The 25,764-nt window shown below is 39.4% G+C and overlaps 1 protein-coding gene across 9 annotated transcripts in view; it reads right to left on the bottom strand.

Annotated features, from left to right (window-relative positions):
- The window catches only part of atp11b (ATPase phospholipid transporting 11B), a 108,936-nt gene that overhangs the window by 54,248 nt on the left and 28,924 nt on the right, over positions 1-25,764 (bottom strand). For all 9 annotated transcript variants that reach the window (XR_009795769.1, XR_009795768.1, XM_061825303.1 and 6 more), the window contains 11 exons: positions 23,438-23,541; positions 23,318-23,365; positions 22,123-22,187; positions 20,139-20,220; positions 19,895-20,045; positions 14,836-15,033; positions 14,438-14,596; positions 14,152-14,339; positions 12,484-12,552; positions 5,454-5,527; positions 5,206-5,309 (listed from right to left, as the gene is read on the bottom strand). Coding sequence is in view for 7 of the 9 variants with exons in the window: in XM_061825303.1 (XP_061681287.1) it covers positions 5,206-5,309; positions 5,454-5,527; positions 12,484-12,552; positions 14,152-14,339; positions 14,438-14,596; positions 14,836-15,033; positions 19,895-20,045; positions 20,139-20,220; positions 22,123-22,187; positions 23,318-23,365; positions 23,438-23,541 (1,242 nt within the window). In the remaining 2 variants the exon portion in view is untranslated. The remainder of the gene's footprint in view (positions 1-5,205; positions 5,310-5,453; positions 5,528-12,483; positions 12,553-14,151; positions 14,340-14,437; positions 14,597-14,835; positions 15,034-19,894; positions 20,046-20,138; positions 20,221-22,122; positions 22,188-23,317; positions 23,366-23,437; positions 23,542-25,764) is intronic.

Raw genomic sequence — 25,764 nt, forward strand, 5'->3', positions numbered from 1 at the left:
ATATGGACCTCGGAGATCTTCCAGACAGACTTGTTTCGAAAGGCTGGTATTCGTGTTCTCTTTGTGACCTGATGCCAATTGTGGCAGAATGCCAGTGTCGTGAGTTTGAAAAGGTCAAATAAAAAATGGAGCGTTTTGGAATGAACTTGGATCACGATCAACATGTCTACATAACTTTCTCAGATTAATACAAAGTTGTTTGTTTGTACGAAGACGCGTTCCGGATTAATTTATTTATGATCCATGACAGTTTGATGAAAGGACTACTTGTACATCTAGTGGAAAATCGGTAAGGACATATTTTTAACCATGCTGCCTCATTAAGTTTGCTGTTGCTTATACAGTACCGCCACAAGAGGCTATAGCTAGGAAGCTAATAACCAGTAATGGTGATGTTAGCTTCTATTATTCCCCACATAACACGTGCACAAATAGAATTTCTTTTCTTCAGCGTTTCTTTTGTCTGTTTATCGATATTTCTCTTGCAGCTGAGTGTTTTTTATGTTCAAAAATAGTAGAACAGGTGTTCGTGTTATCCTCTGTTTGCTGTAAAAATGTGGTGCGATGGAAAATTTAGGGTCATGTTGCAGAAACCATCTTTCAAAGTGATCGCTGCAGATGTGTGCAAATTTCCCTGGGTGATGAATGAGCCTCACTGTGACTGCCAGAGCTTTATCCTGTTAGGTTGACCCCACCGGAGGTTAAAGACTGACAAATTTGGGTGCATTTTCTGTTGCAGCTTGGTGCACAACAGGTCGGCATTTTGGCCTAGGTAGAACGAGTGGTCAGTAATCCTAAGAACCAGCGATGTCACGGGGCGGGGTCAAGGACGTTTCTTCCGGGTCTGGCTGTGAAAGCTGGCACATATCCAGATAATGCGTGGATTTCAAAAATGTTCCTTATTTGTTTTTTCAATTAATCTCCAAAAATATGTAATAATAATATTACTTCAGAATGGAGGGTTTATTGTACATATACATTTTGGACATAGTCCTCCTTTAAGAGAGGACATGCTGATGCTGAGTGCTTAAAGAATCTATTAAAGCCTTCCGAGCAGCAGACTGGTGCTTTGTACAATGATTTTTCCTGCCACCAAGGTGTCTCCTCTGCGTTTTCCGAGCATGCTAATGCAACTGTTGCAGGAAAGATTAACAAAAGTTTTATAATGCAAGATTTAATTAAATATGTGTACTGTTGGAATCTTAGTCTCAAATATGTAAAGTATAAATACTGTTTACATATTTTAATCATTCTGGTACCCAGATACACATACTTGAAAATTCCTGGGGTGTGTCTTGGGGCAGTGAGTCCTACTTTGCGGTTTTTCCACATTTTGTGGGGGGTTCTGGTCCCTAATAACCGCAAAATATGAAAAAAATGGGATTACCGTATATTTAGTCTTACATTGGGTAATCTTCATTCCTTTCCTTTACAGTGCATGCTTCCTTCTTTTTAGCTGTTTGCCACCAGCTCCTTGGTTTACGCAGAGCACGTTGTCTTCAAACATCATGGTCCAAAGGGATTCCTGTCTAACATTATCTGTCAGCCTATCCATCGCCGATTCCTCTGTCATATCGACAGCACACCTCCTCCTGCCATCCTACATGTCCTGTATTATTCTAATATAATTCTCTGCCACTCCAGACTTGTGCATGCAGTACCATAGTTCCTCTCAGAGTACACTGTCATTGTTTTTTTCTCAAGAGGCACAAAGACAATGTACCTCCTTCTGACCTCTATACTTTTCCATCAACATACTGAAAGGAAATAATCTATCTGTGGTACTTTTAATACAGTAGTGTTCAAAATAATAGCATTCCAATGTTTTCAGTATATTTTTTTATTGCTACATCAAACATGTTCCCAGTAGGTGCAGTAGATTCTCAGAAAACCAACAAGACCCATCATTCATGACATACAAACTCTTAAGGCTGTGCAATTAGTCAACTTGTTGAAAGGGGTGTGTTGAAAAATAGTAGTGTGGCATTCAATCAGTGATGTCAGGTGTGAATTAAGATGGCCCCTATTTAACTGTGAAGCCAGCACCTTTTGAACATGCATTTCTCCTTGAAAGCCCGAGGAAAATGGGTCATTCAATACATTGTTCAGAAGAACAGCGCACTTTGATTAAAATTTTGATTGGAGAGGGGAAAGAGGTGCAAAAAATTATAGGCTGTTCATTTTAAGTAATGTTCAATGTCTTAAAACCGAGAGCAAAACCAGAGACATGTGGTGGAAAATGGAAGACAACCATTTAAATGGATCATAACCAGAATGGCAAAGGCTCAGTCAATGTGCATCTCCAGGATGATCAAAGATAGTCTGGAGTAACCTGTAAGTACTGTGACAGTGAGAAGACCTCTCTGTTAAGCCATTCTGTTTACAAGAATTCCACACAAAGGCCCTGTTTATTAAACAAAAAACAAAAAAAACAAACAAAAAAAAAAACGTGCAGAAGAGGCTACAATTTGCCAAAGAATAGATCAACTGGCCTAAAGAGAAATGGAGGAACATTTTGTGGACTGATGAAAATAAAATTATTATTTTTGGGTTAAGGGGCCACAGACAGTTTGTGATGCGATCTCCAAAATCTGAATTCAAGACACAGTACACAGAGAAGACAGCATGGTGGTGCAAGCATCATGATATGGGCTACTTTCTCCAACTATGATGGTGGGCCTATTTATCGCATACCAGGGATTATGGATTGTTTTGCATATGTCACAATACTTGAAGAAGTCATGTTGTTTTATGCTGAAGAGGGCATGCCCTTGAAATGGGGGTTTCAACAAGACAATGCCCCCCAAACACACAAGTAAACATGTAAAGTCTTTGAAACCAACAAAGTTAATGTCAATCCCCGGAACGTAATCCAATCGAGAATTTGTGGGGTAACACCAAAAATGCTGTTTCCAAAGCAAAACCAAGAAATGTAAATGGATTGTAGAATATCGTTATTGAATCTTGGAGTGGAATAACAGCTGAAAGGTGCCACAAGTTGTTGGCTTCATGACACACAGATGTGAAACTGTTATAAAAAACTGTGGTCATATAACTAAATATTAGTTATGTGTTAGTTTTTTTTTTTAATAAATGCAGCCTGTTCAACAAATTGCACAGCCTAAAGAGTAACTTGTTTGACATGGCACAATAAAATATATACTGAGAATGTGGATTAATCTGGTTAGTCACATCGGACTGATTCTGGCTAGAAGGTGATAGTGTCTTCTGCTTTTTAATTAAAATGCATTTTTGTAGTTTCCTCATTCTTATAATAGCAATGATGATGATGATGCCATTTATACCTATTATTTCATACCTACAACATGTATATATGTAATATACGCCTCCCTGCCCCTCACCCACATCATCGTCCCCATCATCATTGCTCACAGTAGTGTTGACTGTTACAACCTAGGTCCACCCCTTTTGATAAATTACAAATAACATGAAAATTCCCTTATGGGATTATGAATGATGCATCTGTAATTACATACATGTGTGTGTTTGTGTGTGGGGGGGGTATTTGGATAGCCACCACTGTGCAAGCTGTCCTACTTAAAAAGATGAAAGGTCTGTAATTTCTATCATAGGCACACTTCAACTGTGAGAATCAATGTGAAAAGAATATAAAATAATATAATATAATATAACATAATATATTTGGATATTCTTGTGAAAAAATAAACATTTGGACACCTACCATACAGCAAGAATTCTCACTATCACAGCCATTACTTAATCTCTTCTATCCTCCATGCATTACCTGTATCAATGGCTTGATATCTGTATGAAAGACCCCTGTCCACACCTTCAGTTAGTCTCCAACCTCTCCACCATTTCTAAGGATACCAGGGACAAAACTGTAGACTTGCACAAGGCTGGATGAGTTACTCTATAAGCAAGCAGCTTGTTGAGATATCAACTTTTGGCTTCATTCTGAAAAGATGGAAAAAATACAACTGACAATCTTCCTCGACCTGGGGCTCCATGCAAGATCTCACCTCATAGGGTATCAATGATCTAGAGAAGAGTGAAGGATCAGCTCAAAACAACACGTTGGGACCTGGCCAACGACCTAAAGGGAGCTGGGACCAACATCACAGAGGTTACGATTAATAACACACTACGTTGTCATGGATTAAAATCCCGTCACTGCTGAACCGTCCCCCTGCTTAAACCAGAACATGTCCAGGTTTGTCTAAAGTTTGCCTTTGACTGTCTGGATGATTTGATGACAATTCAAATTCAAAACGCATCATCTGTGGCATTTCAAATTCAAATCCTATTTCACTTCACATTTCAAATTCAAATCCTGGTGGCACTAATCAACTTCCAGACCAAACATATAGGCCGGGCAACTAAGGAATGGCCACGTAAGAAGCATTTCAAAGTTCTAGAGTGCGTTAGCCAGTCTCCAGACCTGAACCCAATTAGAAAACTCTTGAGGGAGTTGAAGGTCCCTGTTCGCCAGTGACAACCGCAAAACATGAAAGAATGAGAAGAGAAGAGTGGGCCAAAATACCTAGCTGTGCAAAGCTGGTCAAGAACTACAAAGAATGCTTGACTGTGATAATTATAAGCAAAGGTTTTATCAATAATTGTGTTTAGCATTTTGTCAGAATATTTATTCTCCATAAGAATATAAAATTAGTTGTTTGAATATTTTACACTGATTTCCCAGACAAACCCCCCCTCCCCCCCCATACTGACACAGTTGAAGTGTACCTGTGATGAAAATTAGAGAGCCCTCTCATCTTTTTAAAGTGGGAACACTTGCACAATCGGTAGCTGTCAACAAACTTTTTTCTTCACAGTATATATGTAACTGTTGATACAGATGGTGAAATGTTCATATGATTTATTTCTATTTTATGGCAAACAGTGAGGACCTTGTTGTGCCAGTCATTACTACCATTAGTAATGATGATGAGGAGGGTGAGGGTGTGGGTTTGAAAAAAAAAAAAAAAAAAAAAAAAACAATAATAAAAAACACCCAGTGCGAAAAACACAATACCTATCCATTAAGCAACAACTTAGTTTATCCACCACATTGCTACGGTTTGTTCCCTAATTTACTTCTTTAATTTAGTTTTTGCTTAGTACGAGGTAGTATTTAGTACCTTAGATCGATCTGAGCACATATGTGAAAAGAAACATGATATACACGTTACACAATTTTAAAAATAATGAATAAGTACTCACCGAGGCAAACTCATCTACGTGAATTCTTGTCTTGTCTATCTCACCACTCGTGGCGAAAGGAAGAATAGATGACTCTGCTCCCTTGGTAAACAGAACTTTGCCACCTCCAGATTGAATAAAAGCAGAAAAGGAGCAAGTTTTAAAAATATCTACAAAATATTCTCAATTTCAGATGTTAAGAATTGATTTAACAAATCTATTTACATTGTTTTTCAACATGTCTATAATTTTAGCAATACATAAAGTACCTGAAGGGGTCTCAAGTATGACACTCATCCTTCTGCGGTTTGCATCAAATTCTAACACATGGAGCAATTTATACCTGAAAGTGTAAAAAGAGATGACAAGTTAGATAAAACAGAGATTTTTTTTTTTTTTTAAAGGGCAAATTAAATGTGCATATCCCTTGAAATACGAAGGGGGAAAATTAACTCGAATTCCAATAAATTTGGGACATTGTGGAAAACAATGATTTGTAAATCATTTAACCTTTATTAAATTATATACACTAGAAAGAAAAGATGATGTTGAAACTGATATAAATTTTTGCAAATAATCGTTTTGAATTTCATTCTTCCGACACTTTCCCAAAAAGCTGGGACAGGGGTGACAAAAGAGTAAGAAAGTTTAGGAACGCTCAAAAAAAAAAAAATTCAGAACATTCCATAGGTGAACATCTTAACTGCAAACAGGTGTCATGTTTAAGTATAAATGGATTATGACTGAAAGCCTCAAATGTTCACAAGCAATGATGGGGCGAGGTTCACTACTTTATGAACAACTGCATGAACAAATAGCCCACAGTTCAAGAAGGTTTCAAACTCTGGCCTGGGGCCACATCTAGCCCGTTGATCATTTCAATCCTGCCCACCAAGGATTGGTATAGAATCACCCAAATCATATCAAAATCATGACTACATTCATTTGACCCTGTCCTGTTATCTCAAGTGGTTCCACCAGGTTGTTCTGAAATGCCCAGAGGTTAAACCAGGTAGCACACAATGACTTGACATTTGATGTGCTATTGCTTTGAAAGCCTTCCTCAACCATGAGTGGGCCAGGTTTCTGGAGTTTGTACGGACGGCGCTCCAGTCATGCTGGGAAAAAAAGTCTGGTTTTGGTGCGCTAGTAAAAGCCGATGCTCCACACATCATTCTTGCGCATTGTATTCTACTCAGACATGCATTGGCAACAAAAACTTTGCCCCCCAAAACAATAGAAGTATTAAAAACTGTAGTGGAATGTGTGAGCTATGTGCTCGAAGGCACTCTTCAGTGAGCTTTGTAAAGAAATGGCCCAGGTACCATTCTAATGTTCAGTGGTTATCCCGGGGACCTTAATCACCTGGAGTCAACATCATGGAAGCAGAAGAAAACCTGAAGGCTTTTCAAACAAACCTAGTTTTATGGAAACAACGAACAGTGAACAATAACAAATTCGCAAATGTTCCCCTTCTTGACAATTGTGTAAGTAAGATCAGAGATACAGTATGTCTGGAATTGACATTTGTGTACCCATGGAACTGAAACAAGCAATTGCCACGCATTTAGTTGAGCTTGTAAACTCTCTCGACGGATACGAAACTCATATCCAGCATAGGTGAGACAGCCGTTCACATTTGATGTTGAGACAGCAGACATCAATGATGAATATCTCAATGAAATCATTGAAATTCAGCAGAGCCAGGTTCAACAGCAACTCTTCAGAAGAACGCGCTCAACATATTGGTGTCAGCAAATGGAAAAGTATCCAGTTATTGCCAAGAAAGCCCTGGAGTTTTTTTTTTTTATACAATTTGTTACAACATACAGTGATTGAGGGGTCTGAAATTTTTATCGTAGGTGGATGTCCACTGTGAGAGGGATAATCTAAAAAGAAAAATCCAGAAATCACAATGTATGATATTTTTAATGATTTATTTGTGTGATACAGCTACAAATGACCTTCAAAGACTTGTTAGTCTGCCTTTAAAAGTCCACCTCCACTCCATGTATTATCCTGAATCAGATGCACCTGTGTGAGGTCGTTAGCTACATAAAGACACCTGTCCACGCCATACAATCAGTAAGACTCAAACTTGTAACATGGCCAAGACCAAAGAGCTGACCAAAGACACCAGAGGCAAAATTGTACAACTCCACATGGCTGGAAACAGCTATGGAGAAATGCAGAAAAATGCAAGCTATCACCTTGTGGGGTCTCAATGATACTTGGAAAAGTGAGGAATCACCCCAAGACTACATGACAGGACTTGATCAATGACCTGACCACCATTTCCAAGGTGACTAAATCATGTAAGGGCTATGGAGAAATTGCCAAGCAGCTTGGTGAAAAAAGGTCCATTGTGGGAGCAATCATTAGAAAATGGAAAAAGGTATGACAGAATGACAGTCAATCTCAATCGAAGTGGAGCCCCATGCAAGATATCACCTCGTGGGGTCTCAGTGATCCTTAGAAAGGTGAGGAATAAGCCCAGGACTACATGACAAGACTTGGTCAATGACCTGAAAAGAGCTGGGACCAGTGTTTCCAAAATGACTGTTAGTAATACACTTAAGATGTCATGGTTTGAAATCATGCATTGCACGAAAGGTTCCCCTGCTTAAACCAGCACTTGTCAAAGCCCATCTTAAGTTTGTCAATGACCATTTAGATGATACGGAGGAGTCATGGGAGAAAGGTTTGTGGTCAGATGAGACCAAAATTGAACTTTTTGGTCATAATCCACTAACCATGTTTGGGGGAAGACGAATGATGAGTTCTATCCCAAGAACACCATTCCTACTGTGAAGCATGGGGGTGGTAGCATCATGTTTTGGGGGTGTTTTTCTGCATATGGGACTGGACCACTGCATTGTATTAAGCAGAGGATGACCGCAGCCATGTATTGTGAGATTTTGGGGAACAACCTCTTTCCCTCAGTCAAAGCATTGAAGATGGGTCGTGGCTGGGCATTTTACACACTGCTCGGAAAGCCAAGGAGTGGCTCCGTAAGAAGCATATCAAGGTTCTGGCGTGGCCGAGCCTGTCTCCAGACCTAAACCCAATAGAAAACCTTTGGAGGGAGCAGAAACTCTGTGTTTCTCAGCGACAACCCAAAAACCTGTCTGATCTAGAGAAGCGCTATGTGGAGGAGTGGGCCAAAATCCCTCCTGCAGTGTGTTCAAACCTGGTGAACAAATACAGGAAACGTTTGACCTCAGTAATTGCGAATAAAGGCTACTATACCAAATATTAACATTGGTTTTCTCAGGTGTTCATAGACTTATTTGCAGCTGTATCACACAAATAAATCATTAAAAATTTCATAAATTTTGATTTCTGAAATTTTCTTTTTAGATTATCCCTCTCACAGTGGACATGCACCTACGATGAAAATTTCAGACCCCTCAATGATTTTTAAGTGGGAGAACTTGCAATATAGCAGCGTGTTCAAGTACTTATTTTCTTCACTGTATCTTTGCAAGCAATATGGACATAAAAACAAAGAAAAGAAACAGACTTTAATGTGAAAATGACATGAGAGTAGCACTTGCCAAGGTGAAGCCACGCATATCTGGACTGATCTCTCAAAGGCAACACCAGAAGTCACACTGATTTGCCAGTATGTGAGTTCATCCACTATATTGGTTTTGTTCTGCACGGTTCATTGTGAGCACCAGTAGAAAAACTATGTCTTTGATTTGAAAAAAAAATCATATTTTTCACTAAAGTAGGCTTTGGTGAATGCTCATTTGAAACTGGTGGGGTTCGGTAGCTCCAACAATGTTAAGAACCACTGGTCTAACTTAAGAAACCATTGCGGTTTAAGAAGAATAGAACATCAACTGTAACTTTTCTACCAAGCATACTAATTATTTTCCCAGCCAATCAACCCAAGCACTGATGGCTATGGCTGTGTGGTGAAAAATTTACCTTGCAGGCTCAGCAAAACACCTTTATCAGAGATACTGCCAACCAATATTGAGTCACAAAAACCGTGAAACAGCACCAGAGGAGGTTCAGATGGAACAGATTAATCACCAATAAGATATGGTCTAAAGAGAGTTCAACTCTCAAACTGGATGAGTTGTATGCTTCATTAACCACAGACAAATTTCCAAAAATCCAAAAGATGACACAGAGAATGGCGGTATTTGGCTCTACATATGTAGGTGAACACATTTTTAGTGTGATGATCTCCAACAAATCCTACAAATCCCAGCAGTGATGAACACCTCAGATGTAATCTGAGTATTGCCACAGCAAAATTTAACACCAGACTTTGGATGCACTGGTAAAAAAAAATAGAAGGTAGATCAACAAAATAACAATGGTCCCATTAAAAGTCAATCTAAGCATTAACATTACAATGACTTTTTTTAAAAATGTTTTTTTTTTTTTTTATATATACGTAAGCACCTGTGTTCTGGCTTGGCCTCCGTGTCAAGTTTTAAAAGTCAATATGGCCCCTGGGCCAAAATGTTTGCCCACCCCTGGTCTATGGTATCAAAAGAACAGTCAGAGAATCTGGAGAAATCTCTGCATGTAGGCGGCAAGGCTGAAAAACTAAACAGAATGCCTGTGGAGTTCAATCATTCAGGCAGGGAGTGGCAATAAAAAAATAAAAAAAACATCATGCCATGTGGGCTCAGGAACACCTACAAAAAACATTGTCAGTTGACATATTTCGTTGCGGAAGTTCAAACATTACCATAAAAGGTGAAAGCCATATATCGACAACACCCAGAAAAACCCCAGGCTTCTGTGGCCCGGAGGTCGTTTGAAATTGACTAGAGCAAAGTATAAAAGCTGTGGGCTGATTAGTCCAGATTTTAAATCAACATGAATGTCGTAGCATGATGGCACCGACTGCCAGAGACAAATTCCTTATGTGTTGTTAAATAATTGGCGATTAAGGCTGATTCAGAAATTGTGTTTGGAAAATATGTCTTCCAGGCCAGAGTTAAAGGACCACCTGGATTGTTAGGGTATCACAAAATTTAAAATAAAGAATCTTTGATGGAATGGGTGTGTTCGTGCCCATGACAAGAGTAACGTTCATACCTAGGTACCATTAATGCTAAAAGATACATACAGGTTTTGCAGCAACAAATGCTGGCAATGTGTTTTTCAGGGACGTCTCATCTTATTTCAGCATGACAATGCCAACCCACATTTTGCATGTTACAACGGCGGGGCTTCGTAGTAAGGGTATACTGTGGGAGAATGGCCTGCTTGCTTCTGCTTGTTAAAGGAAAATGTGATGTAACGGTGGTACACATTGCCCTGTCCCAGATTTTTGGGAATTTTATGCAGGATTGAAATGCAAAATGAGCGAATATTTGCCCCCACACTCACACACACACGCACACACAGACGCACACATGCGCACGCACACACGCGCACGCACACAAAAAAATAAAAAGCACATCAGTTTGAAAAGTAATAAAATTAATTTAAAAAATGAAATGCATTTTAAGTTTACAAAACCAACAAAAACTATAATTACAGCAAAAATGTCCTAGTTTTCATCTTTGTTAATTTCATACATGAGGTTTCGGGTTTTATTTGGGTATGGCACTATGGAACAAGGAAGGTTGAAAAGCTGGTTGAGAATTGGCATTCTTTGACAATGTGTCACCGAAAAACTAGATCATTGTGTAGCAGCCAATAAAAACGCTGACCCAGTGACGTCGCTTTCAGGTGACGTCCTCAACTCCCCAGATGTGAGCCACTGGCCGGTTGACTTATTTGATTTGGCTCCCATTTGTTTTTTCATGTGTATGACAGTCATATAATTTATCATCGCAACATCATTTGACTATTTTTCCTGTTCTGCAGTGTTTACTAGCACCTTATGCAAATGCTAATACACGTTATATTTTTTAATCATAATGATCACACAATTGCCAAAAATTCTCAGATGCATGAAGTGTTTTTCCTTTTTGCTAGGTGACATACTTGGTTGTTCTATAACCAGTCAGTCCTCACGCACCGAAAATGACAATGTGACTATTGTTGAAGAGATGAAGCAGCATGTACCAGGCTAAGTCTGGAGCAGACAACACCATAAACACTCTCTTTGATGTTGACGACACACACCACACACACACCATGAAGATGACATTTTGATGTCATCGTTGATCCAGACTCTGTCCCTCAAAATGACAGCTTATCCATCGTGGCAACAACTTCACAAGAGCAGGATGGATATGTTTATTTCAACAATATGGTTCAAAAGAAAAGAAATAGACGCCTTGGTCCAAAAAGATAGAAGAAAAATGAATCGTAGAATAAACATGTCAAAGAAATGCCATACCAAAGTAAAAGTGGCAAAGAAATAGGTTAAAAGGTTATGGGTCCTCCTTGTTAATTAAAGTTCTCTCAGCGAGTCTCAACCAGAGACTCCCAATTCATTACAAAAGAGCAGGGGCAGTGGATATTTCAAAAGATTAAACCAATGAACACCTGGGAGGAATGTCGTTTAAATGTCACTACTTTGGGCACAAAAGTTAACAAAGCAAAAGAATGTTGCTGAGGGGTCCTGACGCACTTCATCTTTGTCCATCTTTGTCTACCAACTAAAGCTTCAAGATGGAACAAGTCTCAAAGTATGCAAGGCACTTTTTTCCTCTACACTTGGTCTCGCGAAAAGAAACATTATAGAGTGCACTGGCTGAACAAAGACACCATCGACAAGGGTCTAAATCTGATCCTAAGAGTGGGAAGCATGCAAAACCAGAAACCGATAAAGGATTTCCACAAGGATTAGATTTTTGTCATAGCTTGATCAAAGTAACATATACAAATAAACTTGACTTTCACTTGTTGCATTTCAATTTTTTTGTACTGCTATACAATAACTGTATTTAATTTGTGAGTGGTGTTTATTTAAATACATTTTTAAATGGTATTTTTTTTTCTTCCCATCACTCGACAAATACCCTCCGTTAAAAAAAACTAATAAAGCAGCTGTAAAAGCTAATTAAAACTAACTGAATTTGGAAAAAAAAAGTCTAAATGAACAAAACTATTATGAAAAATCCAAAACAACTACAACCAAGGTTTGAACATTAAATATCTTTTTTTGTGTGCATTTAATTGAATATGGGTTAGTGGTCATAATTTTCCTTCTACTCAGACAGAACATGCCACAGTGTGTTGGTCAACTCAATATAATACCACTAAAATATATAAATTTTTTAAATGTACAGGTATGCAAGGACAACAAACATTCTTTATAAATAATTTCACATAACTGTGAATAAGGGATGCAAACATTTCCAAAACACCTACTTCTCTGGTTTGCCGAATATTTGGATTTCCATTGTATCACCTCTGATACCAGTAAAGGTCACACCAATTCTATGGATAAGAAAAAAAACAATAGTAGTCATTAGAATTTGGAGAATATACTGCGAATTACTGGCAATCAGTCCAGGGTGTAATTCTCCTCTCGCCAAAGTCATCTGGGATAGGTTCGAGTTCACCTGCAACCCTAAGGAGGGCAAGCACTATAGAAAATGGATATAAGAATTTGGAAAGACCGTAAAAATGAAGTGAACACACAACTGCATCTCAATAACATTATGGATTGATAATGCTTGTGGGTTGTTTTTTGTTTGCTGCAAGAGCATCATTCAAATCTTACCTCTAATTGCATGCAAAACAAAATAACCAAAAAGATTTTTTTTTTTTTTTTACATTGTCAGGGTTTTGAGGTAATGTTGAATCTACTCTACCTCACCACATGTATTAAGATGTGCATTTCCGGCAGACTGTGAAACACTTCTTGTATAGTAACAAAATGGCAGTGCAATGCCATTCAAACAGTAACTTTTTAGTTAACCAAAGGGCACAGCTTTACATCAATCTAAACCATGCAGTTACACAAAATACTGTTTCATGCATTCTAATTAATGCAAAACATTAGAACTCAAGAGAAGAAATTTATCAATCAACTTAGTGGAATTATTAAAGGTGATTGTTTCTGATTTACATTACTACAGGTGGTTTCCATTTATTTCCCACAAAAAATGTCTGTGTGGAAAAACCGGCCAGCTTTCAAACCTTAACCAGTCTCGGTAGGATTGAAACAAAACTCGACATTTGTTCTGCAAAATTGTATCCCTCCCTAGTCATCCTGCCTCTTAGCCCCTACGTTGTAATTTTTAGTGATTTTTTTCCCCCGTTTTAAATGTTTTGTCTTTGTCTTCATATCATGTAAATCACATTGCGTTACCTTATGTATGAAATAAGATATACAAATGAATTTGCTCTGCATCTATATCTTCATCTATTCAGATTTATCTTCATTTCAGTGGCAGTCATCAAAGTCGATCTGGTTTGGCTCTCGCTTGTGACTTTGCTCTATTGAAAAGCAGCCCAGTCATCAATACTACGCTAGTGGTGTCATACATGTCTCACTGGTGTAATTCTAGCCATCCATTAATTAATCCATTTTCTGAGCCGCTTATCCTCACAATGGCCGGGGGGAGTGCTGGAGCCTATCCCAGCTGTCATCGGGTAGGAAGAAGGGTGCACCGTGAACTGGTTGGCACCCAATCACAGGGCACACATAGAAGCAGACAGTCACACGATCACACCTTGGGGGAATTTAGAGTCTCCAATTGATGCATGTTTTTGCTGAAATGGGAGGAAACTGGAGTGTGCAGAGAAAACCCACAGAGGCATGGGGAGAACATGCAAACTCCACACAGGGGAGGCCTGGATTTGTATCCCAGACCTCAGAACTTTGAAGTCAACGGCCTACAGCTGTGCCACCATGTCCCCTGTAATTCTATTATTTCTACAAAATGTATTCAACCTTCAATCTACTCAAGTTGAACAAAATATTTTGGATTCCATTCCGATTTTATATGAACCTTCTGCAGTAAGCTTAAACTTGTCGGACAAGGAAAGCTTCTGTATTTTTCTTTCCAAACATTCAAATGAAAATTTTACCTTTTTGCTGCCTCTACTAAAGCTTTCTCATCTGGCGAAGAAGCATAATATTCCATTTCATTGGACGAAAACCCGTTAACATGGGAGAATGGGTCTCCTGCTGTGGAGATGCAGTCTGGTTGGTCATAGCTGATTTGGACTGTGTGGCACAGTGACACTGCTTTGAGAAATAACAATTCCTCTCTGACCTGAGCAAAGGGATGAGAAAAAGTCAACTTATACATTTCAACAATTTGAAATTCAAGAAATTATATATGTATATTTTTGTTTATAGCGTTGCTATTACCAAATTAGGTGCAGAGCCATCAGGTGAATCATTAGTTTGACCCTCAGGCACCAGTTTGCCATTAACTTCCCAAAATTTGTTTCCATTGATCGAACACTCACGGAATTGCATTTCATTTTCTGTTAACGTGCCTGTCTTATCGGTAAACACATACTCCACCTGTCAAACAGAAAATTGCAGGCATTGTGTTGCAATAAAAAACAGAACGTTCATGAGTCTACAGATAAGGAAACTGAAAGTCAACACCACCACCAAATTAAAAATATTGTTGTCCGTTTGCAAAAAACATGCCTTTATTTACATTTGGGTACATTTTGTGATGTTCAGTGCTTTATAGCTATAGCCGTATGCCAATTCAATTTTCCCATCACAGAACTCAAACCTGAGCACTCTCATACCTGTCCAAGCTCTTCATTGAGGTCTGAGGTGTTGACTTGAGCTTTCTGGTCACTCTCCTTATGGTAGAGGTCTAAATCCCAGCCTATGAAAAAGGATCCAAGGAACTTCTGCATCTCCACAGTAACATAGAGTGAGATAGGAATGATGAAATTGTAGAGGACCAGGAATGCCAAGAAGTCTGAGATGAATTTCAAGATCTGTAGGGGGTAAATGAGTAAAACTAATTTTCCACTGTGGGGAAAGAAGACAGTCAGTGGTCAACAAGATAACAAAAATGTATGAGTGCAAGGATATTAGAATATTCAATGATGGCAAAAGGCTGACTTATACAGTGCTGTGAAAAGATAAATTATTATTTAGATAGAGTCTGCAAATTGAAATTCGCGAGCATCAAAAAAAATTACCAGAAATATAACCCAAGTATATAAGACCTGAAGTTTTTAAAACGTCATTTTATTCTTCAAAGGAAAAAAAATCATTAAAAAATATCATATGAAAAATAAATTACTCCCTAAACCTAACAACTGGCCCACCCCCAGCAGCAAAAACTTAAATCAAGCGTTTTGTCGTATTTTATAACTGGCAATGAGTCAGACTTTGGCCCACTCTTCATGCAGAAGTGCATAAACTGTAAGTGCGGTTCACCCTGAGGTAGAACAATTAGTGGGAGACGGGCAACACTCACTGTTGTTTGAGAATTACTGGTTGCAAAATGTAATACCATTCAGGGTTTCCTTTAACTGAAGATAAAATGTCTGTTTTGAAATTTCGCAAACTCTGCATAAATACTCCTAATGTGTACCTTTAATTCAGTGTGCCAACTTTACAGATGGAACAGTGAGATTGAGTACTGTTTGCCTTAATTTGAAGCCAGATGGGATAGAGTCTTACATTGAACCATAAGGAGCTGATTTGCCTGGATTAAAGTTTAAACAATCATTCGATATGCTTGGTCTATGAGTTTGAATACAAAGTTGGGTTTGTTTTAAATTAAGATATGATTTTTAAACCCTTTTTTATGGGTTAAAATTGTTGACTAAATTCAAGGTAATGGGTGTGGAGATCCTCCAGTGTCCACTTCTCTTGGACACACCGCCTGGGCATTTACCTTTTGGCTCATGTCACTTCTTGTTTTTTATTTTTGTTGCGTCTGGCTTCTCCGCTCTCCTGGCTGGCTAATCTATTTAGCCAAGGAGTGGCTTCAGCCAAATCACTTCCTTTTCTGCTGTCTTTCAGTGCCACCACGTGCGCAAGCACCCGCCTCAACCAAGCCCGTGGCGCTTTCCATTGAGGAAGCCAACCAGGCGGCTTTAATTGCTTTTCTTAGTTGCAATCGGCCGTTGGAGCCTCAGGAGGCAATGACCGGCATCGTGTAGTAGTCACACATGCAGAGCTGAGCCTGCCACAAGTTCAATTGGCAGGAAGGTTACAAGTGCACTCAGGCAGGACAATTTTCTTTTTTTGCTTGTTTTTTAATTTTTGTGCATCCTTATTTTTTCCTCCCAACCAAAGCCTTCCCAAGACGATTGAAACAGACCACAGCAAAGACCCCACAGATCTAGAGTAATGAGTAGGACACTTCAATCTTTGAGAGATAGATTCATTTTTAGTTGAGCAACACTTGCTCCTATCTGCCATTTTCATTTATCCTTAGTGTTATTTTCTTTCTGTAGTTAGACTCCTCCGTCTTTCCATATAGATCACGCATAGATTTCATTAAAGATCTAAAATTTCACTCTTTGCTTTATTTTAAGTTTAATAATGATGCCTCTGTAATATAGGATTTGTATTTCATAAAACATAGCAAACTTTAGATTGAGACCAATAAAAGGTTTCCCGTCACTTTTTCTACATGTTATAGATATAAAACAAAGATGTGGCGCCCTTTACCAGATAAATAGCATGATAACGCGTCATCTCCCACTAAACCAGAAGCAACACACGCGTCAACTGTTTTGACGATTTTTAAATCAATTACGTTTTAGTCAAATGCCAATATACACTACAGTGGAAAAAATTTGCCTGCTACAAATCAAACACGCAGTAAATCACATGCTAATTTTTCAGAACTAATTGAAGGCAATCAAAGGATTTGGTTTATCTGTATTAGCAGCTATAACTTTCGAAGATATAGTAGGAAAGCATTGTTTAGGTAATCGACCCCTCCGTAGAAATTGCGTCATCCGCGTCGCTGACCAATCAGAGGCCAAAGATCTGCATAAACCACGCCCCTTTTTGGGACCCGCAGTTCCCTCAGACAACGTTGCATGGTCCAGTATAGCTTTTGTTAGCGTTTTATCGCGTATTTGGGTTCTTTAACAATAGATATGGTTAAGAGGTGTAGTCACGGACTTTGTAATAGTGACGACAGGTATCCTGAAAGGCTAGTTGGTGGAGTTCAATTCGTACCCTTTCCAAAACCGAAGACCCAGTACGAAAAATGTCTTCGATGGATCAAACTTTGTGGAAGACCGCATCATCAACTGAATCCTTCTAAAATCAACCGGAACACATATGTTTGCACGAAGGTAAGGCCTATATTTGATTTTCAATACATGTCTCATATCAATGAAGTACCAGTTCTTCGCTTGCATAACATAGCTACGTGTGAATGATTGACACACTTGATCTGTGTTGAGTGATATTTTGCGATGATATGACTGCACAAACGTGTCCCTTTGTTGCCGGCTAGGGAGCTAAGCTAAACCGGACTATGTTTGCACGAAGGTATGCCCTATATTTGATTTTCAATACATGTCTCATATAAATGAATTAGCAGTTCTTCGCTTGCATAACATAGCTACGTGTGAATGATTGACACACTTGATCTGTGTTGAGTGATATTTTGCGATGATCTGACTGTACAAACGTGCCCCTTTATTCGCGGCTAATGAGCTAAGCTAAACCAGACTAGCAGTCCTAAAAGCCTACGACGTGCACCGAGACACCAAGACTGAAGGAAGGATGTTTGAGGACACTAAAGTAGTGATTGTCGTACTCGGTCGGGACTTAGGTAGGTTCGGCACTAATTCAAGAATAATTATTGAGGGGAGTGCGTGACGTTACACAAAGAAAACGAGTGAAACAACTCGTAAATCAAGCCTCGACTTCTTTTTCTTCATATGGCGGTTCACAAACGGCTATACAGATACACATACAGATTCTGCACACAAGTGTAATATGTAACACGAAAATAGGAAACTGTCAATGACGAATTCGTCTTTGGGTTATAATATATTATATTATGTGGCTTCTCGGTCTTCCTCTGACTCTGGAAAGATCTTGCGCTAATATCAATGGTTTCTCCGTCGATATGCATGTAAATACCATTGAAATACCCCTCGCTGAAATACTTGAAGCCCTGCTGTCTGCTTTTCAACGATATTTCTCTATTCGCTAAGAATGCGAGTGAGAAATCAGCTGGTAAATCGGACAATTTCGCTCTAGTCTTTTCTTCCTGCGCCGCCATTTTTGCTAATTGTTTGTCTGAGGTTAGAACACGTGGGGTGACGTCACTTCAGGGGGCGTGGTTAAGTGCCCTGTACAGAGGGGTCAATTGACCCCTCTGTACAGGGCACTTAACCACGCCCCCTGAAGTGACGTCACCCCACGTGCGCTGACGTAAGACAAACAGTAAAAATGGCAAATACAATACAATACATTCTGAACTGAGACAGACTCCATGCTTTTGATTTCATTCAAATCAACGATATATTATAGATTCTAAATACAATACATTCTTAACTGAGAGAGACGCCATGCTTCTGATTTCATTCAATCGTTCACACGTAGCAGTGTTATGCTAGCGATGAACGTCTCATTCATTTATACGAGACGTGGATTAAAAATCAAATTTAGGGCATATCTTCGTGCAAACACAGTCTGGTTAAGCTTCTGGCCGCGAGCCAGCAAGAAATCAATACATTTGTGCAGTCCGATCATCGCTAAATATCGCTCAACAAAGAATAAGTGTGTCAATCGTTCACACACAGCAGTGTTATGCTTGCGAAGAACTTTAAATTCATTTATACGAGACATGTATTGAAAATTAAATATAGGGCATACCTTCGTGCAAACATATGTGTTCCGGTTGATATTAGATGGATTTAGTTGATGATGCGGTCTTCCACAAAGTTTGATCCATCAAAGGCATTTTTCGTACTGGGTCTTCGGTTTTGGAAAGGGTACGAATCGAACTCCACCAACTAGCCTTTCAGGATACCTGTCGTCACTATTAAAAAGTCCGTGACTACACCTCTTAACCATATTTTTTGTTAAATAACCCAAATACGCGATAAAACGCTAACTAAACCTATGCTGGACCATTCAATGTTGTCAGAGAAAATGGCGGGAGCAAAAACGGGCTTTGGTCTATGCAGATCTCTGGCCTCTGATTGGTCAGTGACGCGGATTGCGCAATATCCACGGAGGGGTCAATTGAGGCCTCACAAAAAAAAAAAAAAAAAAAAAAAATCAATTAATGAAATAGCATCAAAGTGATGCTTGAAATGCATCTTTTCACAGAAGGCTCTATCCCTCAGTTTTTTGGGGGGAAACGAGTATTTTCAAGAAACTTCTTCAACTGCTGTTTATTAAAGAATGGTCAAAGGTAGAAATGTACTTTTTGTGATGAATGAAGGTGGTTAAATCTATCTTTGGTAGCTTCCATGTTTATATAGCTATAGAACAATTTTCTGTAGTCCTTCAAAAATCAGTCAAAATGGCCAAAAATGAATAGCACCCAGCGCTCCCAATTTGAAAAGCACGCCTCCCATTAAGTTAATTAAATTACAGTGAGCACATGGAGCTAATTTTACTAAGACAATGCATATTTATAGAAAAACTGTGTATGGGCATGTGTGCGTGCATGCATGCGTGTTGGTAGGTGGAACTGAAAGTAATTTCATCTCCAAAAGCGGCACACTGGAAAAAAAGTTTGGGAACCACTGGATTAAATAATAAAATAAACAACAGATTAATCAATTATCAAATTAAATGTTAATTACATCCCTAACTGGTTGCTTGCACTACTGAATAAAGGAGAGCTCGACAATTTACCGGGCTGCTGTTTTTCTCTTGATCAGTCTTCAGGTTGTAAAAAGGCTCGTCCCATTTGTCCTCAGCCTGCCAAGCATACTTTAGAATGGTACTGAGCACAGCTTCTGACAGTAGGATGCCCAGGTAGATGATTAGGAAGGTATTCATAGATCTGATGTGGGAAATGTATTTAAAAATATGTATTTGTAACTTCAAGAAAGAAATATTTGTGTATTTGTGTCAATTTGAGAATGAAAATGCTTACTTTTCTACTGCAGAGCGTTTTTGTGACTTGCATTTATAGTTAAGGGCCATTTTTGACTCCATCCCTGTATAAACAGCTACACCTAAAAGACAGTTGAATGCATTGCATGAGGAAAATGTGAATTATTAATTTTAGCATTAAGGTAATGACCTATACAGCAAACTTTTTAAAAACAATACAACACGAAAACGACAAAATCGTATGGCACTGAATAGGCTATGGGGCTTCATGTTAAAAGACCAAAATCATAATCAGTAATTCACCATTGGTTATATGCTAATACGGTAATTAAAATAATATACATATACAGTGAAGCACAGCATATTTGCACTTTTGCATTTGCAAATTCACAAATTGTTTTTTTTTAACTTTATCCAATTTATATGTTTAGTTTTTTGTTTGATAAGGCCAAAGCAATAAAATTGTTACCTTGGCGCAGTCTCCTGGAATCTTGGTGTTAATTTTGATAGGTTAAAGTCGTTGTTTTATGTTTTTTCCATCTGCTCACATTCAAAAGTCAAATTCACCCTAGAGAACCCAAGACAACCAAATCCTGTTTTAAAATTAAAAAGATATGCGGATCACAGCCAAACCGCATGCGGCCAAACCACTTCCCCGCCCGATCCACCTCTGCGGCCGCAATGAGCAACAGCGCCCGCAGTCGCAAGCGACAACGACGACGCCCGCGAGCGACGCCGCCGCCGCCAAACCATTTCCCTGTCCGATCCATTTCCGCGGCGGACATGAGTCACTGCGACCCAACGCCGCGACGAGCCACCCCGGCCAAAGCCTTGTCGACAAGGCCGGCGGTGATCCACAAGGCTGGCTCGGCTTTGTCGACAAGGCCGGTGGCGATCCACACGTCCTGCGGAAGCCGTCCTTCAGCGGCTGCTGCACAGAAGCCTTTCGATGCGCCTATTTGGCACCCATGACTTAGGGATTACACCCCCCCCAACTTTAGTTTTTTTCTTTTTTAGTAGCTGTATACACAGCTACCTGTCATTTGGAAACCACGAAGCTCTCGTCCTTTCCACCTGTGCAATCCATTTTTCATGACGAACCGGGAATTTTGGAAAAGTAAGAAGTGCGAATCCATACTCCCGAGTTGTTCGCGCAATAACCAGCAATACAACGAGCTGGCATTTTGGCTAAAACGAAGGAATTACGAGCTACCTTCCAGCAGGTAAAACTAGTATAAACATACGAGACCGCATGAGTGTGCTACTGCCCTTTACGTCACTTCCTGCTTCTTCTCAAAAACAAATCCCTTGAGACGATTTTCATGGCAGGAGTTACAAAAAGACATACATAAAAATCATGTTTTGTGGTGAAAAAAATGGGTGGGTCCATACCGGCTGCCGTGTTTTCATTAATGACATACTAAAAATCATGCATTTCAAGACAGTGGACCTTTCATTACACTGGGTCATATGTAAGCCCATGGGTTCTCTAGGGTTAGGGTATGTTTTCCTTTTTCTTCAAATGCAGCTACTAATAACTAATGAAGTCTGCTTTGGCATTATTATTTGGAAATGCATCCCTGATACTTATTACTTTCTGTAAATGCCAAAAGTTGACTATGGCGACTTCTGTGTACAGAGTAATCGTCTACATTTGTTGGTCCATGTATGATGTTACATCAGCATGTGGTTGCACAATATTTAAGATAGTACATGAGTTAATATAATTGAGTCACATGTGAGGATGGTTTATGTTGAAAGTTTAAACACTGAATACAGTTATGTACAATGAGATTTTGAGTATGTAAATGCAAGATGAATAGTGTTAATACTTCATGATCCTCTCTGTTTTAAGGGTTTTGTCTAGCAAATAGCGGGGATTCACTGTAATTAGTTTGGTTCACAGATGCAACGTATCTATCAATTCTCAATTACAGAGCGTGAGTGGTTTTAAATAATCTTTTTAACACAAGGTCAAAACTGAACCAAACAAGGCCCTTCTTTAATATTGCATTGTGACTCACCGAATATCTCTTTGGTATTTTTCAACCTGGCCCCTCGTAGCAACAAGTTTTCAGGACCCAGTGGTCTAACATAGAAACAATGTCCCACAATGTTAATGCAAAGAAAGATGGATTTGATGTATGTATACAGAAAACCTGCGTTTAGCAAAAATAAGAAAACTCTCCAGCCCAAAGTAAATGAAATCCACAATCTAATGACTAATTAATCAATATATATATATATATATATATATATATATATATATATATACACATACACACACACACACACAAACACAGTATAGTAGTTTCCTATTTGCATTCCAATGGCAAATTGTGAAACTGCACTTTGGAAAGTGATGTAGATCTTTCATTTGTCCACATGAGGTCACTATCCACACAAAATATAAGCACATGACTAGCAGGCCTCCCGCTTGAAAAACAAACTGCAGCTAATGCAGATGTTAGGCGATTTCCTGGGTTAACCATTTACACTACCCAGAATCACAGTCCTAGCAATGAAATGAGCAGAAAACATTGTCAAGGTACATATTACATGATACACTGTTCATGCAATGCACTGGATTTCCCCTTTAATCCTCTCTCATTTAATGGTGTTTTGAGAAGATTTTTATCAACAATTACGAATTTTCCAGGGTGCCGCCATTTTGGTGAGTCACATGACCTTCGTGCGCGGATGTGATGTATGAGGTGCCGCACCAAAGGCTCGATTACATGGGACACCATATGGCCAGTGATGATTTCTCTGATTTATCCTCATCCGATGAAGAAATAGCGGTATCGGTTGATCGGGAAGACGCAGGAATACCTCCATACAGATTTGAACCTGTGAGTGGAAATAATGTTGAATATTCCGATGGTTCTTCGGATGGGAATGACGCGGTGTCTGATGAGCCAGCTCCGCTGAGAGCGGCGGGGCTGCGTGTGAGCTCCGGCTGTAAATAATTTTGAATATTCGGATGGTTCTTTGGGCGGAATGACGCGGAGTCTGACGACCTCGCTCCGGCGGCGGGGCTCATAATTCGTAATTGTCGAGAAAAATCTTCTCAAAACACCATTAAATAAGAGAAGATTAACATTACGTTGTCAAGATACAGTACCTATTACATGACCTATTGGATACATTGTTAATCCAAACCGCTGGAATTTTTCGTTAAATAACTACATTTAAACACTGAAATAAATAAGGTCTAACCTGACAATGTCCTCCCCATGGTGAGTCACTGTTATTCGACCAACAAACCTGGAAAGGATCAGGAATTTTAGCAGGAGTTGACCTGTAATTCAGATAAAATAGTCTGGAGTGTTAAATTACCTGTACAGGTCAGCTTCTGGTTGCTGACACTCCACAATACCCTGCAAGGTCTCGAGTTGGGAAACCGACTGACATACAGATGTCTCTGCCACAGAGTAGTGTGTCTACAAATACATCAAACTTGTTTCATGTGGATAATTTTTTTGCAAAGCAAATCACTGTTTTCACTCTAAGTTATAGGTGTCATGCAAACAATTGTCCGCCATTTTATCCATAACAAATTACGTCAAAATGAACAATGCAGGGAAGAAAACAAGCATTTGAACACCGTGGCATATTGGAAGTTCTCTCACTTAGAAATCATGGAGGGGTCTGAAATTTTCATTCAGATACATTCAGAGGTGCATGTCCACTGTGAGAGTGTCTAAAAAGAAAAATCCAGAAATCACAATGTATTATTTTTTTAATGATTTATTTGTGTGATACAGGTGCAACTAAGTATTTGAACACCTGAGAAAACCAATGTTAATATTTGGTACAGTAGCCTTTGCAATTACAGAGGTTAAACGTTTCTTGTAGTTGTTCACCAGGTTTGCACACACTGCAGGAGGGATTTTGGGACACTCCTCCACACAGATCTTCTCTAGATCAGACAGGTTTCTGGGCTGTCACTGAGAAAGACGGAATTTCAGATCCCTCCAAAGATTTTCTATTGGGTTTAGGTCTGGAGACTGGCTATACCACGCCAGAACCTTGATATGCTTCCTATGGAGAACCTCCTTGATTTTCCTGGCTGTGTGCTTCGGGTCAGCTGAAAATAAGTATTTGAACACCTGTCTATGAGCTAGAATTCTGACCCTCAAAGACCTGTTATGCCGCCTTTAACAGTCCACCTCCACTCCTTGTACTATCCTGAATCAGATGCACCTGTATGAGGTCGTTAGCTGCATAAAGACACCTGTCCACCCCATACAATCAGTAAGACTTAAACTTATAACTTGGCCAAGACCAAAGAGCTGTCCAAAGACACCAGAGACAAAATTGTACAACTCCACATGGCTGGAAACGGCAATGGAGAAATGCAGAAAAATGCAAGATATCACCTTGTGGGGTCTCAATGATACTTAGAAAAGTGAGGAATCAGCCAAGGACTACATGACAGGACTTGATCAATGACCTAACCACCGTTTCCAAGGTGACTAAATCATGCAAGGGCTATGGAGAAATTGCCAAGCAACTTGGTGAAAAAAGGTCCACTGTTGGATGAATCATGAGAAAATGAAAGAAGCTAAATGACAGTCAATCTCAATCAGGGGAGCCCAATGCAAGATATCACCTTGTGGGGCCTCAATGATCCTTAGAATGGTGAGGAATCAGCCCATGACTACACAACATGACTACGTCAATGACCTCAAAAGACCTGGGACCACCGTTTCCAAGGTGACTGTTGGTAATACACTAAGACGTCCTGGTTTGTAATCGTGCATGGCACGGAAGGTTCCCCTGCTTAAAGAAGCACATGTCAAGGCTCATCTTAAGTTTGCTAATAACCATTTAGATGATACAGAGGAGTCATGGGAGAAGGTTTTGTGGTCAGATGAGACCAAAATTGAACTTTTTGGTAATAATTCCACAAACCGTGTTTGGAGGAAGACAAATGATGAGTTCCATCCCCATGAACACCATCCCTACTGTGAAGCATGGGGGTGGTAGGATCATGCTTTGGGGTGTTTTTCTGCACATGGGACAGGACGACTGCATTGTATTAAGGAGAGGATCACCGCGGCCATGTATTGTGAGATTTTGGGGAACAACCTCTTTCCCTCAGTCAGAGTATTGACGATGGGTCGTGGCTGGGCATTTTAACATGACAATGACACGAAGCACACTGCTCGGAAAGCCAAGGAGTGGCTCTGTAAGAAGCAGATCAAGGTTCTGGCATGGCCTAGCCAGTCTCCAGACTTAAAACCAATAGAAAATCTTTGGAGGGAGCTGGAACTCTGTTTATCAGCGACGGCCCAGAAACCTTTTTGATCTAGAGAAAATCTGTGTGGAGGAGTGGGCCAAAATCCCTTCTGTAGTGTGTTCAAACCTGGTGAACAACTACAGGAAATGTTTGACTTCTGTAATTGCAAATAAAGGCAACTGCACCAAATATTAACATTGTTTTTCTCAGGTGTTCAAATACTTATTTGCAGATGTATCACACAAATACATCGTTAAAAAAAACATGCATTGTGATTTCTGGATTTTTCTTTTTAGATTATCTGTCTCACAATGGACATGCAACTACGATGAAAATTTCAGACCCCTCCATGACTTCTAAATGGGAGAACTTCCTGTATAGCAGGGTGTACAAATACTTATTTTCTTCACGGTATGTGTCG

The sequence above is a fragment of the Syngnathoides biaculeatus genome, chromosome 7 (assembly GCF_019802595.1).
Source record: "Syngnathoides biaculeatus isolate LvHL_M chromosome 7, ASM1980259v1, whole genome shotgun sequence".
In the NCBI taxonomy this organism is placed as follows: Eukaryota; Metazoa; Chordata; class Actinopteri; order Syngnathiformes; family Syngnathidae; genus Syngnathoides; species Syngnathoides biaculeatus.